Source organism: Equus asinus, chromosome 6 (genome assembly GCF_041296235.1).
Source record: "Equus asinus isolate D_3611 breed Donkey chromosome 6, EquAss-T2T_v2, whole genome shotgun sequence".
Lineage (NCBI taxonomy): Eukaryota > Metazoa > Chordata > Mammalia > Perissodactyla > Equidae > Equus > Equus asinus.
Window position 1 is genome coordinate 29,293,929 of NC_091795.1, and position 16,821 is coordinate 29,310,749.

Consider the following 16,821-nt stretch of genomic DNA (forward strand, 5'->3'; position numbering starts at 1 on the left):
ATCTATGAAATGAAAGGGTTCAGGTTGATGATCTCTTCCAGCTCTGCAGTTCTTTAAGTCTGTGGACCTGGAGCTTGACTGGTTTTTAGTTGTTAACCAACCTTGCGTTCCTGGGATAAACCTTACTTGGTCTTGAGGCATTACTCTATGTATTATTGAATTCAGTTTGCTAGCATTTTGTTAAGAACTTTTTTGCATTTGTGTTCATGAGGGATATTGATCTATAGTTTCCTCTTCTGTAGTATCTTTGCCTGGTTTTGATATCAGAGTAACATTGGCTTCATAGAATAAGTTGGGAAGTATTTCCTCTTCTTCAGTTTTCTGTAAGAGTTTGTGTAGTATTGGTATAATTTTTTTCTTGGGTTTGATGGACTTCACCAGTGAAGCCATTTGGACCTGGAGTTTTCTTTATAGGAAGGTTTCTTAACTAAAATTTCTAATTCTCTAATATATAAACAGCTATTCAGGTTATCTATTTCTGCTTGATTGAGCTTTAGTACTTTGTTTTTTCAAGGAATTTGTCCATTTCATTTAAGTTGTTGAATCTGTAAGGCATAAGGTTCTTCATAATATTCCTTTACCATCCTTTTCTTCTGTAGAATCTATAGAGGGTCACCTCTCTCATTCCTAATGTTGGTGATTTGTGTCTTCTCTCTTTTTTCCTGATCAGTTTGCCTAGAGGTTTATCTGCTTTATTGGGTCTCAAGGAACTGGCTTTCATAGACTCTCTCTTTTTCTGTTTTCTATTTCATTAATTTCGCTGTGATCTTTGTTGTTTCCTTTCTTCTGTTTCACTTTGGGGTTCATGTGCTCTTCATTTTCTAGTTAATTAAGGTTGAAGTTTGAAGCCATTCATTCGAGGCTTTTCTTTTTTTATACCGTCATGTTATGTATAAATTTCCCCACTAAGTTCTGCTTAAGTAGCATACACAAATTATGATGTCTTGTCTTTTCATTTTCATTCACATCAAAATACTTTCTGATTTCCTTTTTGATTTCTTTTTTGACCCATGAGTTATTTAGAAGTCCATTATTTAGTTTCCAAACATTTAGGGATTTTCCAGATATCTTGGTTACAAATTTCCAATTTAATTCCATTGTGGCCAGAGAACATACCTTGGATGACTTGAATCCTTTTGAATTTATTGAGATTTGTTTAGTGGCTTCAATTATGGGCTCTTTTGGTAAATGTTCTTGTGCCCTTAAAAATAATGTATAATCTGGTGTTGTTGGATGGAGTGCTCTATCAATGTTAGTTAGGTCAGTTGATAGGTAGGTCAAGTCTGATATCCTTGCTGATCACTGTCCTTCATTGCCTTATGTCCATTGTCTTGAAACCCATTGTTTCATATTCATGTCTGCTTTTGTTGTTGTTTCTGGCAGGAGAGTAAGTCAGATCACTGTTGCTCTATCCTGGCCAGAAATGGAATCAATTTAACAGAATAGGTGGGGAATTTTGCGATTTAAGATTAAAATCTATAAGTATGAATAGTTAAAAGAATGGTAAGCTTTTTCTGTAAAAGCCAGATAGTAAGTATTTTAAGCTTTGCTGGCTGTACAATCTGTGTCGTTTAAGTACTCAGCTCTGCCATTGTAACATGAAAGCAGCCTCAGACAGCACATAAACATGTGAGCATGGCCATGGTCCAGTTTCCTAAAGTTACCAAAACAGGTGGTGGGCCAGATTGGGCCTACAGGCTATAGTTTGCCAGCCCCTAATTTGGTTGGCTATATGTATTTCTCCACTTTGTTATACCTGTTTATATTACTTTTATTATTCTTATTTATGTATCTTTATTTTATTAGCCATCTCAAGTTATCTTGGAAGTGAATGGATTATAAATCTTAATTAAGTGACCAAAATTTATTAGAATTTTGTTTAAACAGTATGTTCAAAAGGGAATCAAATGGTGGACAAAGAATATATATCTAGAGCCATAAATGTGTTCATTCTCTTTGATCTGGGAATCTAGCCTAAGGAAATAATCTGAAGTGTAGAAAAAGCTACTTGAAGAAAGCAGTCTATTACACCATGGCTTATAGTGGTGGAAAATTAGAAAATCCTAGATACTCAACATTGGAGCTAAGTAAATTTGGAACATCCATTTGTTAAGATATTATGTGGTTGTTAAAAATAGTGGTTTTAAAAGACTATATAGTAATCTGGAGAATTCTCTGACGTAACGTTGAAAGAAGAATAGACTACTCTTCAATGTGCAGTCACAGTTGCAATCGTGTTAAAAATGTATATGAGAAAAAGGTTGGCATAGCAAAGATCAAAATGATAGAATAATTTGGTTCATGTTAAGAATAATTTCCTTTTCATTTTATAATGTTTCTGGGCTGTGATTATTCCTTTATAACTAAATAAAATGAGAAAATAGGCCCAGGTTTTACTTCTGTCACAGCTGAGATTTTTCAGTGTTTCTTGATAGGGTGGCTGTTATTTCTTTGCAAATCAGTGAAAAGGGGAAGAGAGACTGTCCTGCACCAGAACTTGTTAGTGGCTGACTCTGATTCTGCGGAGAAAAGCCATGTGTAGAAACAGGAGATAAGAAACTTAACTTGAGCAGTGTGTATGTACTGCCCCAGGAAACGAAGCCTTAGGCTGTTTCTCCAGAGCATTTCATACAGCCTCTTGAGTGCTTTTCTTTCCACTTAAGAGTCTGAGGTCTCATCATTTGTTGAAAGAGCGTATAAAGAAAGAGGATTTGCCTGTCGTTGCGCATCTCGAGTGTACAGCTCAGAGAATGTTCTCAAAGTGGATAAATACACCTTTGTAAACTGTCACCCAGATCAGAAAGTAGAGTATCACCAGCACTCCCAGAAGACCGTTCCAGACCCCTGTCAGTTTCTGCCGTCCCCAAAGGTAGCTGCTCACCTGACTTCTAACACTATAGGTTAATTTTGTCTTTTCTTGGACTTTATATAAATGGAATCATTCAGTAAATCATCTTTGTGTGAGTCACTCATGTCATCACATACAGCAGTAGTTTATTCATTTTCATTGCTGTATAGTATTCCATTATATGACTATGCCATTGTATATTTATGCATTTTGCTATTGATGGACATTTGGGTTGTCTCCAGTTGGCTATTACAAATAGGGCTGCTATGGACAGTCTTGTATATGTTTTTTGTTGAACACATATTTTGATGGGTAAATACCAAGGAATCAAGTTGCTGGGTCATACCGTCTATGCTCAACTTTAAATAGCTAGTTAATAAACAGTTTTCCAAAGTGCTTCTAGCAGTTTACACTTCTGTCAACAGGGCATGAGAGTTCTGTTGCTCCTTATCCTCAGCAGAACTTATTGTCCCATTTGTTTGATTGTTTCTATTTCTTTAATTTTAGCCATTCACATGGATATATAGTGGCAACTTATTGTGATTTTAATTTGCATTTTCTAAATGACGTGTGACGTTGAGCACCTCTTCATATGCTTATTGGCCATTTGGATATCATCTTTTCTGAAGTATCTCTTGCCTATTCTAGACATTTTCTTATTGATAGGTAAAAGTTTTTAATATTCTGGTGTAAGTCCATTGCCAGATATATGTATTACAAATACCTTCTACTTGGTGAGTAGCCTTTTTGCCCTTTTACCTAATGCTGTTTTCTAATGAGCAGAAGTTCTTTGTTTTCTGTAATACAGTCTTTGCCTTTTACGGCTAGTCCTATATAAGAACTATTTGCCTGCCCTGAGGTCATGAAGGTAGGTATTCCTCTGTGTTGTAGTAGCTTTATTGTTTTACCATTCACACTTAGGTCTGCTGTCTTTCTGGAGTTGATTTTTGTGGGTGCATATGATGTGAGGTAGGGGTCAGTGTTCCTTTTTTTCCCATATGGATATCCAGTTGATAGAACATCATTTGTTGAAAAGACCCTTTTCCCACTCTTCAGTATCTGCTGTGTCATAAATCAACTAGTCGTATGTGTGTGCATCTGTTCCTGGACTCTGTTCAGTTTCATTGGTCTGTTTGATTCCATTGCATGAATATCACATATCTTAAGCATTGTAGCTTTATAATAAATCTGATTTCCGATAGTAGAAGTCTCCAGCTTTGTTCTTTTTCAAGACTGTCAATATTATTGGCCCTGTCTATTTTCATATAAATTTTAAAGTCAGCTTGTGAATTTCCACAAAAAATACCTGCTAGGATTTTTATTGGCATTATATTGCATCTATAGATCACTTTAGGGAGAATCAATATATTTACAGTATTGAATCTTCCAAATTATGAACATAGTATGTCCTTCAATTATGTAAAAGCCTTCTACATCTTTCACTAGATTCATTCCTAGATATTGCTATTGTAGATGGTATTGTTTATTAAGTTTTTCTAATTGTTTATGGTTGGTATGTAGAAATACAATTAATTTTGTATATTGTCCTTGTATTCAGCAACCTTATTGGATTCAGTTATTAGATCTCTGCCTTTGAGTTCTTTTTAACTATAGAAGTAACACAAGTTTTTTGTTAAACAGAAATACAGTAAAGTGAAAGGAAAAATTCCCTCCCTCCCCACCCCCACTCTTCATGTCCACGCATACTCTCACAGAAAATAAATAAGAATGGGATCTTAATATACCTCCTCAGGAGAACCATGATTAAATTTGACATTTGATTTTGGGCTTATTTTTGAAACCACCTCTTTATCCATGACATCCTGGTACCTGAGGCAAGCATTTTTCTAACTGCCAGGTACATGGACCTCAGTTTTGACTAGTCTGTAAGATGGCTCACTGTGAATGAGTCACCAGGCCCTCCAAAGGGAGTTCCATTATTTGAAACAGTCTGTATTTTTAATTTGGACCACCCTAACACGCTCCAAATATGGCAAGAAGTTCATTTAACTGTTTTCACGTGCTAGGTTGACAGAAACTGTTTTGTAATTGCTTTGTGATGTATTTAGTTTATTTGCTGACATGTTCTAGGGGTCATTCTGTGTCTACATGTAGATCCACCTCATTCTTTTTAACCCATTCTGTGTTATATCCAATGATATGATTATACCATAGTTGATTTAACTAGCCGTCTATTAGCAGACATTCAGCTCATTATCTGGTTTTTACTACTCTAGTGCTGTGGTGATCACCCACTTACGTTTATGCTAGTGAACTTTCATTGGTATATATTTTAGATGAATTCCTAGAGGTGTGATTGCTGGGTCAAAAGGTATACACATTTTAAAACTTTTTTTTTTAAGAAATTCATTTAATTTTTAAAACAGTTTTTAAAGCTTAATGTAGGCTTAATACAAAAAAAGCTTAATAATAATTCTCACAGATACTGCTTCCCTTCACAGTTTAAGAGAATGTTGCAGATGATCTTTTCTCCTTAGCTGGATAGTTTATGACCAGAAAGTAAATTATACACTTATAGAATGTTAGTGCAGGAAGAGACCTCACATCATCTTGTCCAACTCCTTTGTTTTTATTATTGAGATATAATTCATATTTAACATAAAATTTACCGTTTTTAGGAAGTGTATGTCAGTGATTTTTAGTATATTCACTGTGTTGTGCAACAGTCACCACTAGCTAATTCTGGAGCATCTCCATCCCCCTAGAAGAAACCCTGCATCTATTGGCATCAGTCCCAATTCTTCCTCCCCTCGTCCCCTAGCAGTCGCTTTCTATCTCTATGGATTTGCCTGTTTGGGACATTTCATATAAATGGTATCATATAGTATACGGCCCTTTGTGTCTTGCTTCTTTCATTTAATATAATGTTTTCAAGATTGTTCGTGTTGTAGCATGAACAGTATAGACAGTCCCCGATTTACGATGGTTCAACTTTATGATAATGCAACAACGAACAAGTTCAGTAGAAACCATACTTCGAAGTTTGAATTTTGATCTTTTCCCAGACTAGCAACATGCGGTATGAAACTCTCGTGCTGCTGGGCAGCGGTGGCGAGCCGCAGCTTCCAGTCAGCTACATGATCACATGGGTAAACAACTGGTAAACTTACAGCCATTCTATGCTCATGCAACCATTCTGTTTTTTACTTTCTGTACAGTAGTCAATAAATTACAAGAGATATTCAACACTTTATTATAAAATAGACTTTGTGTTAGGTGATTTTGCCCCACTCTAGGCTACTGTAAGTGTTCTGAGCACGTTTATGGTTAGGCTGAACTAAGCTATGAGGATGTGACATAGCTTAGGTATACTAAATGCATTTTTTATTTAGGATATTTGCAACTTACGATAGGTTTGTTGGGACATAAGCCCATCGTAAGCTGAGGAAGATCTGTACTCCATTTCTTTTTATGGCTGAATAATATTCCACTGTGTGGATATACCACATTTTGTTTATCCATTTGTCAGTTGATAAGACGATAATTTGGATTGTGTACCCTTTTTGACTATTACAAATAAAGCTGCAAGGAATATTCATGTGTTCACCTAGTTTTGGTGTGAACATGTGTTTTCTGTTCTCTTGGATATATAGCTAAGAGTGGAATTGCTGGTTCATACAGCAGTGCTATGTTTAACTTTTTTGAGGAACTACCAAACTGTTTTCCAAAACAGCTGTACCATTTTACATTCCCACCAGCAGTGTATGAGGGTTCCAATTTCTCCACATTCACACCAACACTTTTCTTTCTTTCCTTCTTTCTTTTTATAACTATCTTAGTGGATGTGAAGTAGTGTCTCATTGTGGTTTTGATTTGCATTTCCCTAATGACTATTGATATAGAGCATCTTTTCATGTACTTACTGGTCACTTGTACTGTCTTCTTTGGAGAAATGTATATTCAAGCCTTTTGCTCATTTGTTTATTGGGTTGTTTGTCTTTTTATTGAGTTCTAAGAGTTCCTTGTATATTCTAGCTATTAGATCTGTATCACATACATGATTTTCAAATGTTTTCTCCCATTCTGTGGGTTGTCTTCTTCACTTTCTTGATAGTGTCCGTTGACTCACAAATGTTTTTAATTCTTGTGAAGTTCAGTTCATCTACTTTTTCTTTTGATGCTTATGCTTTTGGTGTCGTATCTAAGAAACTGTTGCCTAATCCAAGGTCACACAGATTTACAGCTATTTTTGCTATTTTTCCATCTAAGAGTTTTAAGGTTTTAGCCCTTACATTTTGGTCTTTGATCCATTTTGAGTTAATTTTTATACATGGTGTGAGGTAGGGGTTCAGCTTCATTCTTTTGCATGAGGAGATGCAGTTGTCTTGGCACCATTTTTTGTCGACAAGACTGTTCTTGTCCCATTGAATGTCCTTAGCACCCTTGTTGAAAATCAGTTAACCACAAGATGTATGGGTTTATTTCTGGCCATTCATTTTTATGCCATTGATCAATATGTCTATCTTCATGCCACTGTAATATCCTAATAATTGTAGTATGCATTAAAATCAGGAAGTGTGAGTCCTCCAGCTTTATTCTTCTCTTTCAAGTTTGTTTCAGCTATTTGGAGACCATTGCATTTGCGTATAAATTTTAGCATCAGCTTGTTCATTTATGCAAAACTGGCATTCGAAATTTCAGTAGGGATTGCATTAACTCTAAAGATCAATTTGGGGAATGCTACCATCTTAAGAATATTAAGTCTTTGAATCTGTGATTTCTTTCTATTTATTTAGATTTTTTAAAATTTCTTTCAACAATGTGTTACAGTTTTCAGCATACAGGTTTGTACTTCTTTGGTTAAATTTATTCCTGAGTATTTTATTCTTTTTGGTGCTATTGTAAATGAAATTGCTTTTTTAATTTCATTTTCAGGTTGTTCATTGTTAATGTATAGAAATACAATTGATTTTTATATGTTGAGTTTGTATCCTTTAGCTTTGCTGAAGTTGTTTACTAGCTCTAATAATTTTTTGTGGATTCTTTAAGGTTTTCTATGTATAACATCATGTCATCTGCAAACAGAGGTAGTTTAACTTCTTCCTATTCAATCTGAATGCCTTTTATTTCTTTTCTTGCCTAATTGCTCTAGCTAGAACCTCTAGTACATTATTGAATAGAAGTGGCGAGAGCAGATCTCCTTGTCTTGTTCTTGATCTTAGGTGGCAAGCATCCAGTCTTTGATCATTGAGTATGTTAACTGTGAGTTTTTCCATAGATGCCTCCCCTTTGTTAGGTTGATGACACTTCCTTCTGTTCCCATTCTGTTGAATGTTTTATCATGAAGGGGTGCTAGAGTTTGTCAAGTGCTTTTTCTGGCCCCCTTGATTTTATAGATGAGGTGGCAGGTCATAGTTCCCTTTCCTCAGATGGTTAGATATGCGTGTTTCTATTACCTCTCTCACAGACTTCCCATCCTGACTGTGCTCAGCCTGGCAGTTCCTACTGTACATGTGGCACTTTGGTTGAGGTGCAGCTTGTGGCCAGCAGCCCAGGGAAGTCTCACTCTCCTGCCTTTACTCCCTCACCCCCTTGCCTGGCAGTGCCAGCCGTGTGTAGAGCATGTGTTATGACCTTTCTGGTCATCTGCTGAGATAACAAGGACTATTGTCTGCTTTCTTTAAAGATACTGTTGCCAATTGTCCCCTGCTCCTGGTGCGCATGTGTGAAAAGGCAGCTGTCCTCGTAACTGCCCTGACCTCACTGGGTGCATATAAAAATGCTACTTTGTGTGGCCTGGTACAGCCACACAAAGATCTGTTGATGGCAGCTGATGGCTCCCAGTCCCTCCTCAGTCCTGGTGCCTGATATACCGGCCTATCTGTCTCCTGCCTCCTACATCTTTGGGAGTGGATGCTTTGGGCCCTTCTGCAGAGGACCCACAGTTATCCCCAGGGACAGCTGCCCCCCTTGGGTTCTCTGTGAGCAGCTCCTTGAGAAATTGCCTCTCCTGGCCTCCTGTTAGCAGCCCCTTGTTGAGTGGGTGGCCACGTTGATGGGCCTAGTTGGAGCAGGGGACAGACTCCCCAGCTTTGCAGTAGTTATAATTAATCCCAGACAAATAAATTTCTTTCCAATGTTAGCTCTGTAAAAGCTGATTGTGTGAGAGCTGTCAGGTTGCCGGGTTGTCACATACCCAGCGCATCCTGTGCTGTGCCTCCCTCAGAGACTCCGTCACGTGGTGCTCCCACTCAGGTCACTTTAATAACCACTTCTGAGTGCTGGTCCTTCTTGTCATTGTCACTGAGGAGGCTTATTCTCTACAGCATTTATTTAACCTCAAAGTCTAGACCAGGAATGTATTTGGCACAAGTGATCCTGTTAAAAGTTAAATCAGAGCATGTCACTCCTGTGAGCAAAACATACTGAACAGCTTTCCTTCTCACTCGGACTGAAAACTGTCTGCCTGAAATGCATACTCTGCTCTCTGCATGGCTCCCCTCCTCGGGCGCCTTCCTGGTGAGGCCTTCCCTGCCCACCTTATTTAAAATCTCAAATACTCCCTCCCCCTCCCCTACTCTGGGTGCTCCTTCCCTGCTTTATTTTCCTCCAAAGCATGGATCCCCCTCGGGAACACAGGCTCCTCTGGAGGCAGGGACTGTATTTTATCCACAACCCAGCACCTGGCTCATAGTAAGTACTCGATATATAATTGCTGAATGAATGAATAGGTCTTACCTGTATTCTACAAATGAGCAATGCTCAGGCTAAGAGAACATAATCATTTGCCCCACAGCACACAACCAGTCAGTGATGGAGCGGACACTGAAACCCCGCCACCACCCCCCCTTGCCCCAAATCCCCGAGCATCACTGAAGCCTGCCTCTTAGTCAGATGCCTTGGGCCTCCTCTGTGAAGCTCCTCAGAGGGAAAGCTCTCAGTTCTCAGTGTTTGCATCCTTTCCATCCTTGCCCCCACCAGAAAACCAAAGCTGTTCTGTGGGAGGACATCACTGACTGTACATAATAACTATCATCTTGTTGACATGGCCTGAAAACAGGGAAGGATGCCTCTGAGGAGCCTTCCTCCATCTTTGCCTCCGTCCTGGGACTGACATCGTCTCGTGGCTGACTTCAGGCAGGGGGCGGCAGTACGAGCCCCCCGTCTCTCTCAACCCTGCTGTCTTTGTTTTTGTTTTTTTAACCACGTACTCAAGTCTTTCTTTACTGTGACCCACAGCTATTTACTTTTTTCATCTCGTTCCTTTGGTCTATTCAGAAACGCAATTTTCAGGCCTAGGGGATTGTTCACCTTAAGAAGAATTATTTTAGGGAATAAAAATCCAAGTGAAGTTCTTAATGGTATATGTTTGTTTCTGCTTCTAAGCTCCTTCCTAAGTCATGTAAATAGAAAAGTAAGCTGAGATCAGCTTGTCCCTCATGGGCAGAACTGTCCTTTCTTCTTGCTTTACCTACAGATCATCCGAATGGAGTTGTCCAGCTTTTCAGGATGAACAGGGACAGGAGGTCCTAGAAGGGAACGTCTCGAGAATCTTTTCTTCCTGCCGTCACCTCTGTCTTCTTTTCCTCTCCAGGTTGTGTCGACGCTGCTCATAAACATAATCCCAGAGGACTACATCCCACTGAACTTATCGGGAAAGGCGAAGATCAGCGGGAAGGCCTGGGTGAAGGAGCCTCCACGGCCTGTCCCCGGCTTTAACCCCGACTCCATGTGTGAGTCCCAGGTACGGCTGCCCAGCTGTATGGGTTGGAGACTTCTCGTCTGGGGTTTAGACAGACTGGTCTAAAAGAGAGACAGGGAGATGGAGCCACACGCACAGAAGCAGGTGCTGTGGCTCCTAAGAGAAGGAGTTGTGCCTGGGTTGGTGTTGACTTGGTTTTAGAAAGGGTCAGAGTTGATGGTTAGCATTTGACCATCAGTATAAAACTCACAACCAGCTTGGGAAGCTCCTGCGGCAGAAGGCCTCTGGACTTGACGCTGCAAAGCTTGGAAATGCAGAACCTCTGTTTCCCCTGGAGACCCCTGAGTTGCTCCTGGTCACGGAACTGCCGTGAGGTTCCACACCTGCCAGCTCCGTGCCTTAGGAACCAGGCCTCATGGGGGCAGGCCTGGGGCAGTCAAGCTTGAGCAGGGTGCTGCTGCAAGAGAGAGCAAGACTGGCCCCACACTAAGGATTTCCGGAGGGCCTCTTTGTTCTTGGTTGGGGGGGGAGAATCCCCAAGGCCCCAGCTCACAAGTGCTTTGTCACAGGGTCTAACAGACATCCCATTTAGAACCAAAGCTGCCACTTTTCTTTCCCTTTCTAGATCACATGCATGCATGCTACATTATGCAACGAGAAATCCTTCTTTCTGTTAGCTTCTGATGCTTTAACCCAACTTCGTGAAAGTACAAATTCAGGCCTTAAAGGATGTTAGAAAGGTTATGTTGTTCTTACTCCCAGGGTACAGGGCAGGGAGTGCTTATCCCAGGTCACAGTTGTGAATTTTAGACTCTGGATGTTCTCATTTCAGTCACAGGATCTTTGTCAAGGATACTTGACTTCAAGTCCGTATGGGTGGCTCGGGGGAGCAGGGGGTCATGTGAACACACTGAAATATCTGTGTGTGTGTGTGTGTGTGTGTTCCCTGAAAAAAAATACTGTTCTTATATGTGCTCACCTCCCTTATTAGGAAAAGAAAAATGGTTCCCTTTATATCCAACTTCTTTCCATCAAGGACGTAAGACAGGTTACAATGGAGGGAAATACACAGTGAGGTTAATAAAACACGAAGTCGGGGGCAGTGGCTCATCCAGGAGGTGTTAGCTCCAGCCCAGCATTGATGGCCGTCCCCTCCACAGGTGATCATCAGGGCAGGGGAGCTGCTCTGCGGCGTGCTAGACAAGGCACACTACGGGAGCTCTGCCTACGGCCTGGTCCACTGCTGCTACGAGATCTATGGTGGGGAGACCAGTGGCAAGGTTCTCACCTGCCTGGCCCGCCTCTTCACTGCCTACCTGCAACTCTACAGAGGCTTCACCTTGGGTGAGTGCCGGGCAAGTGGCCGCGGGGCCCCTCTCCTGGCCAGCACGCCAGCCAGGATGTCTCCCAGCTGTACTGGCAGCCTCCAGGGGAATAACCAGGCTCCTTCTACAGGGACGCCCTCACCTCGCTCCTGGTCAGTGCCTTCCACCCCTCCCCCACAGACAGTTTCTTCACTTCAACAGCACAGAGTAACCCCCTCTGTTCCCATTTCCATTCTGTTCCTTTCTCGACCCCACCCTTTATGGTTTTCTGTCCCTGAGACTGATTTTTCATGCTCCATTCCCTCCTGCAAGTGCCCTTCCCGAATTTCCTGGGCACTCTGCACTCCACAAAGGGTCTTCCCTGTTGTCAGAACTGCCTACACCTCCCAACCTAGCAGGGCATCAATGCTGTTGGAAACACCATGTTGGGGCAGACCCGTTGGGGTGATCGTAAGACAGGAAGAGGAGCTACCTTGTTTCCTCCCTGGGAATAAGCACACGCTATTTTAGAAGTTGGCTTTGAGAAGAAAACCAAGTGTGCTGTTGCTTTCTGTGCCCTGAGCTGACTCTGGGCAGTGTGTCTCTGAGTGTACAGAGCCGAGTCTGAGCACCCCCGCTGTGCTCCTGTGAAGAGTAAGCGACATGCTCATGCTGAGTGTGAGCCACGGGGAGTGTGGGGATTGTCTAGGCGACGATACCATTATGGTGGACGTGCCACTGTGCTTCCTCATGGACACCCTCACGTGCAGACGTGGGAATCCCACCATGGGGCAGGGGACCTGCCAGAGCTGGAGTTGGTTCACTGGCCCGCAGTGGGGTTTGCATAATTAGATATTAAATGTGGAAAAGTCAAAGTAAATACAGACATGAAAATAATTTAAAATCACCCAGTATTCAGCTATCAGAGATAACTAATAGCGATTTCATGTGTGTCTTTCTAGACTTTCCAAGTGCAAATACATCAGAAAAAATAGCATCTTATACTACATATTGTTTTATAATCTGCTTCCCCCCCACCCCCCCATTTCCAAAAGTATTTATAAATGTTCTTTTGTGTGAGCTAATATAAATCTACATCCTCAGGTTTGTGGCTCCAGATTATTCTAGTTGTGTAGACATACCATGGTTTATTTAACTGGTTCCTGTGATTAAACATTTAGGTTCCTTCCTGGTTTCCACTTTATTGCTGGGGCGAGCACCCTTGAACAAACATCTTTAAAAACAAAAAGTAGAGGAAGATCCCACACCCGGGTCATCATGAAGACCCAACCTAACAAACCATCCTTACAGCTCTGCTTAGCACATGGTACAAAGAGAAACTGGCCCAGAGTGCAGAGACCACGTGGATGCCGAGAGACTGAGAGAGGGAGCAGGGCCAGGCGGGGCATGAAGCTCTGAGGGAAGGCGGGCTGGAGGTGGTGCCTTCGCTCCAGCCGAGGTCAATCGAGGGACAGCAAGGCGGCCTGGAGCTAACCCCACGGAAGGGCCTGCTTTCGTGGGGATGGCTTCCTCGCAGGAGGAATGTTCCTTTTCCTTCGCATTCACATATGTTCTTTAGAGGCTCCTGAGCTCCCAGGACATTGCACTGGGAGTCCAGATATTTCAGCCCAGCTTTTGAACAGTGCAGCCATCGTCTTCCTTCCCACGAGACCTCAGCTGACAGACTTTTGTCCGGGAACACTCACAGATATAATTGAGTTGGCAGAAAATAGTTGATTGAAAATTGAAGTGGAAAGACGTCTGCCTAAGGTGAGGAATTCCTCAGCCATTTGGAGCCAGAAGGACAGGCTTAACTGAAGTGACCCAGGCTTTCGTCCTGGGGAGGAACCTGCAGTGGTGGTCCCTGTCACCCAGGCTTGAGTGTGTGTATGTGTGTGTGCCTGCGCACACATACCACAACCATATTAGGCGATCCCTGTGACGTGGCTTCTGGGATCAAAACCAGAATGTTCTCTCCCTCCCTCTCTTCTTTCCCTAAATTCAGTTTTTCATCCAAAACCTCTTCTTCACCTCTAGTCCGATCATCCAGTGTGTATTAATGAGTGGAGGCCGTGTAGCTGGTGGCTAAGAGCACAAGTCTGGGACTCGACCCTGGATCTACTTTCGACCTATGTGACCCTGGGCAAATAGTTCAAGTTTGAGCCTTAGTTTCACCATTTGTAAAATGGGAATTCTAGTGCTTGGCCTCTGGGAAGCACTTAAGAGATGGTAGCAGTCTCTTAATAACAATGTTAATATCGTCATCATTATTCGAGTGCTTCCTGTGTATGTGGCGCTGTGTTCCGTGCCCTGACCTCACCGAGTTTACAGCCAGGTGAGGAGTCAGGTCTGGTCCCATCTGAGCTTGTCTGCTTCTTCACAGGCGTGGAAGACATTCTGGTTAAGCCGAAGGCGGATGTCAGGAGACGCAGGATCGTTGAAGAGTCCACCCACTGCGGGCCCCGGGTGAGGAGGGCCGGGGACGCTGCTGCCTGCTGCCGAGGGCCGGGTCTCCTGTGGATGAAACCCACACCCTCCTCACTTGGCCGCTGCCTCTGACATATTCCTTTTCTCATTCAGGCTGTCAGGGCTGCATTAAACCTGCCAGAAGCCGCCTCCTGTGATGAGGTCCGAGAGAAATGGCAGGATGCCCATCTGGGCAAAGACCAGAGGGATTTTAACATGATTGATTTGAAGTTCAAGGAGGAAGTGAACCATTACAGCAATGAGATTAACAAGGTTAGTCCAGCAGCGCATGCACTTATCACCACCATTTTGAATGCTGGTTTCTTTAAAAATTACATTTTGATTCTCACTCAGGTCCCTTTGGAACAGTTTGGCTGTTTAATAGCTGACTAGGTGAGATGTGAGGTGGGATGTGTAGAATTCATCATTTTGAGGAGCCAAGGGCTTCATTTCCTCACCTAGTGCAGGTCTGGAAAGGTCTCTGATTAATGCTGAGAGGGAATGCTTTGCACTTTTTTTGTTCTTAAATGTTTATCTTTGGAGGTGATTGCATTAAACGGGACTGAAGAAAGAAAATCTTTCCTATGGGACCGCTGCAGGGTGGAGGAGGAGAGTGAAGGACCAGAAACACCACTGCTGCTTGTATAGCGGAGCCAGGGGTAAAGGTCTGGGTTCAGATCCTGGCTCTGCCATATACTTGCTGTGTGACCTCGGTCTGTGCCTTGGTTCCCTCACCTGGAGGTAGGGATGTGAGAAACACCTACCTCATAGAGTTGCTGAGAGGATTAAGGAGCTAATTTACACAATGCTTTTGGCACCGCGGGGCTCCAGAGCCCCTGTCTGCTTTTCCACCGAGCCAGTTCCTGTGCAGTGGAGAAAGGAGAGGGAAATCCCTGCACGAGCCGAGACCACCGCCCGGTTCTCTCCACCTTCTTGCCCCAGAGCTGGGGTTCCCAGTCCTGTGGCTTAAAGGAAGCAGCCTGGCCCTTCCCCTGCCTCCTGGGCCTCAAGGCCCAGCCCAAGGAAGTGAGGAGGACACAAGGCCAACGCTCAACAAAAGTCAGTGTTTGCCTGTGGAGTCCTCCTGACTGGCGTCCGGCATCCCTTAGGCTGCCAGGAACTCAGACCTCTCGTTGGTACAATCTGTCCTTGAGAAGTCCTGTTCAAAGGAGCCTTCCCAGCTCCGCCCCAAGAACTGAGAGGCTCAGATTCCAGGGTTGACCCAGAATGCTGGGGGTGGGGCTTTTGTCTCAGAAGCTTCTCAGAATTGCTTCTTGTCCCTCCGGTTCCCCTCTTTCCACTCAGTCTGCCTCTCCTCTGTCTGGCTGGGTCTCTGCAACCATAGACAGAGGATTAAATAGATCCACAGCTCCCTTCAGCATCTCCCCAGGCTCCTCCTGGACAGCTTTGCTCACTTCCACTGGCGCCGGAGCTGAGGCAAGACTCCCACGTGGTGCTCGGGTGGCATGTTGGCAAATGTGAATATGACAGATGTTGGTCGTCCTTGCCAGGTGTGCAGGAACCAAGGCCATGGTCTGCTGGGTGATTTCTCAAGGGCATTGCCTTAAATGTTATTTTTAACCAGCTCCTATTTAGACCCACAAACTGGATATGGTGGTTCCTCTGTTTCTCCCTTTTTGCTGCCGTCTGCCAGCAACAGGAGCCTCAGGCTCCCTGGCAGAGGATGTCAAGAACGCACATGGGGCCATCAGTTAGACTTCTCTCAAGGGGTTCTAACAGAAGGGTTGATGCCAAAAGAGACTTCTTACCTAAAATGGGATTTGGCGCTTATCTCTGGATAAATAGTCTGAGTTTGTTGCTTTCGCATCCTGGGTTTACTTTTTGAACCTGGGAGTTCAGAGTAGGGGTGGAGTCACTGACCCATGTGTTTATTTAATCCACAGGCGTGCATGCCTTTTGGCCTGCACAGACAGTTCCCAGAGAACAACTTGCAGATGATGGTGCAGTCTGGAGCCAAAGGTTCCACTGTGAACACCATGCAGGTGCGAGCAAAGGCGGGCTGGCTGGTTTGCCGGAAGGGTGGGGTGATTGCAGGAGGCGGTGTTCAGATTTGTTTCTGGTTTTTAAAGGATCTACCTTCTGTATAAAATCTGGCAAGTACTGAAAAATATAAAAGCACTTAGAAATCAGTACAGGAGCTAACTGCTGTTAACACATCACTGTTATAGACAAACACAGATGTAAATATCCAGATGTTGATATGTACAGTACAGACATTGTAAATTTACATACTGTATTACGTATTGTATTACATATATTTGTGTTAAATATAAACACTGTGTGTATATACATAATCTTAGCTGAGATCCTGCAATTTTGCACGATCTCTTCGTTTCATTTAGTATTCCATTATAACCGTTGTCCCAGAAGTTTCTTAACCCTTAATTTGAGGTCCATTATTTTCTCAGATTACTGCAGCGCTATGGCAGCATTTTCACAAATCTTAGCAGCTTTTTTTTTTTGGTCTTGATGACCCTGAGAGGGTCTTAAGGACCATCTCGTCGTTCAGTGAGTGTACA

At 42.8% G+C, this 16,821-nt stretch overlaps 1 protein-coding gene across 1 annotated transcript in view; it reads left to right on the plus strand.

The window, feature by feature from the left end:
- The window catches only part of POLR1A (RNA polymerase I subunit A), a 75,910-nt gene that overhangs the window by 36,503 nt on the left and 22,586 nt on the right, over positions 1 to 16,821 (plus strand). Inside the window, exons 15-19 of the mRNA XM_014852806.3 lie at positions 10,404 to 10,553; positions 11,672 to 11,855; positions 14,199 to 14,281; positions 14,396 to 14,554; positions 16,186 to 16,284. Coding sequence (XP_014708292.3) covers positions 10,404 to 10,553; positions 11,672 to 11,855; positions 14,199 to 14,281; positions 14,396 to 14,554; positions 16,186 to 16,284 — 675 coding nt within the window. The remainder of the gene's footprint in view (positions 1 to 10,403; positions 10,554 to 11,671; positions 11,856 to 14,198; positions 14,282 to 14,395; positions 14,555 to 16,185; positions 16,285 to 16,821) is intronic.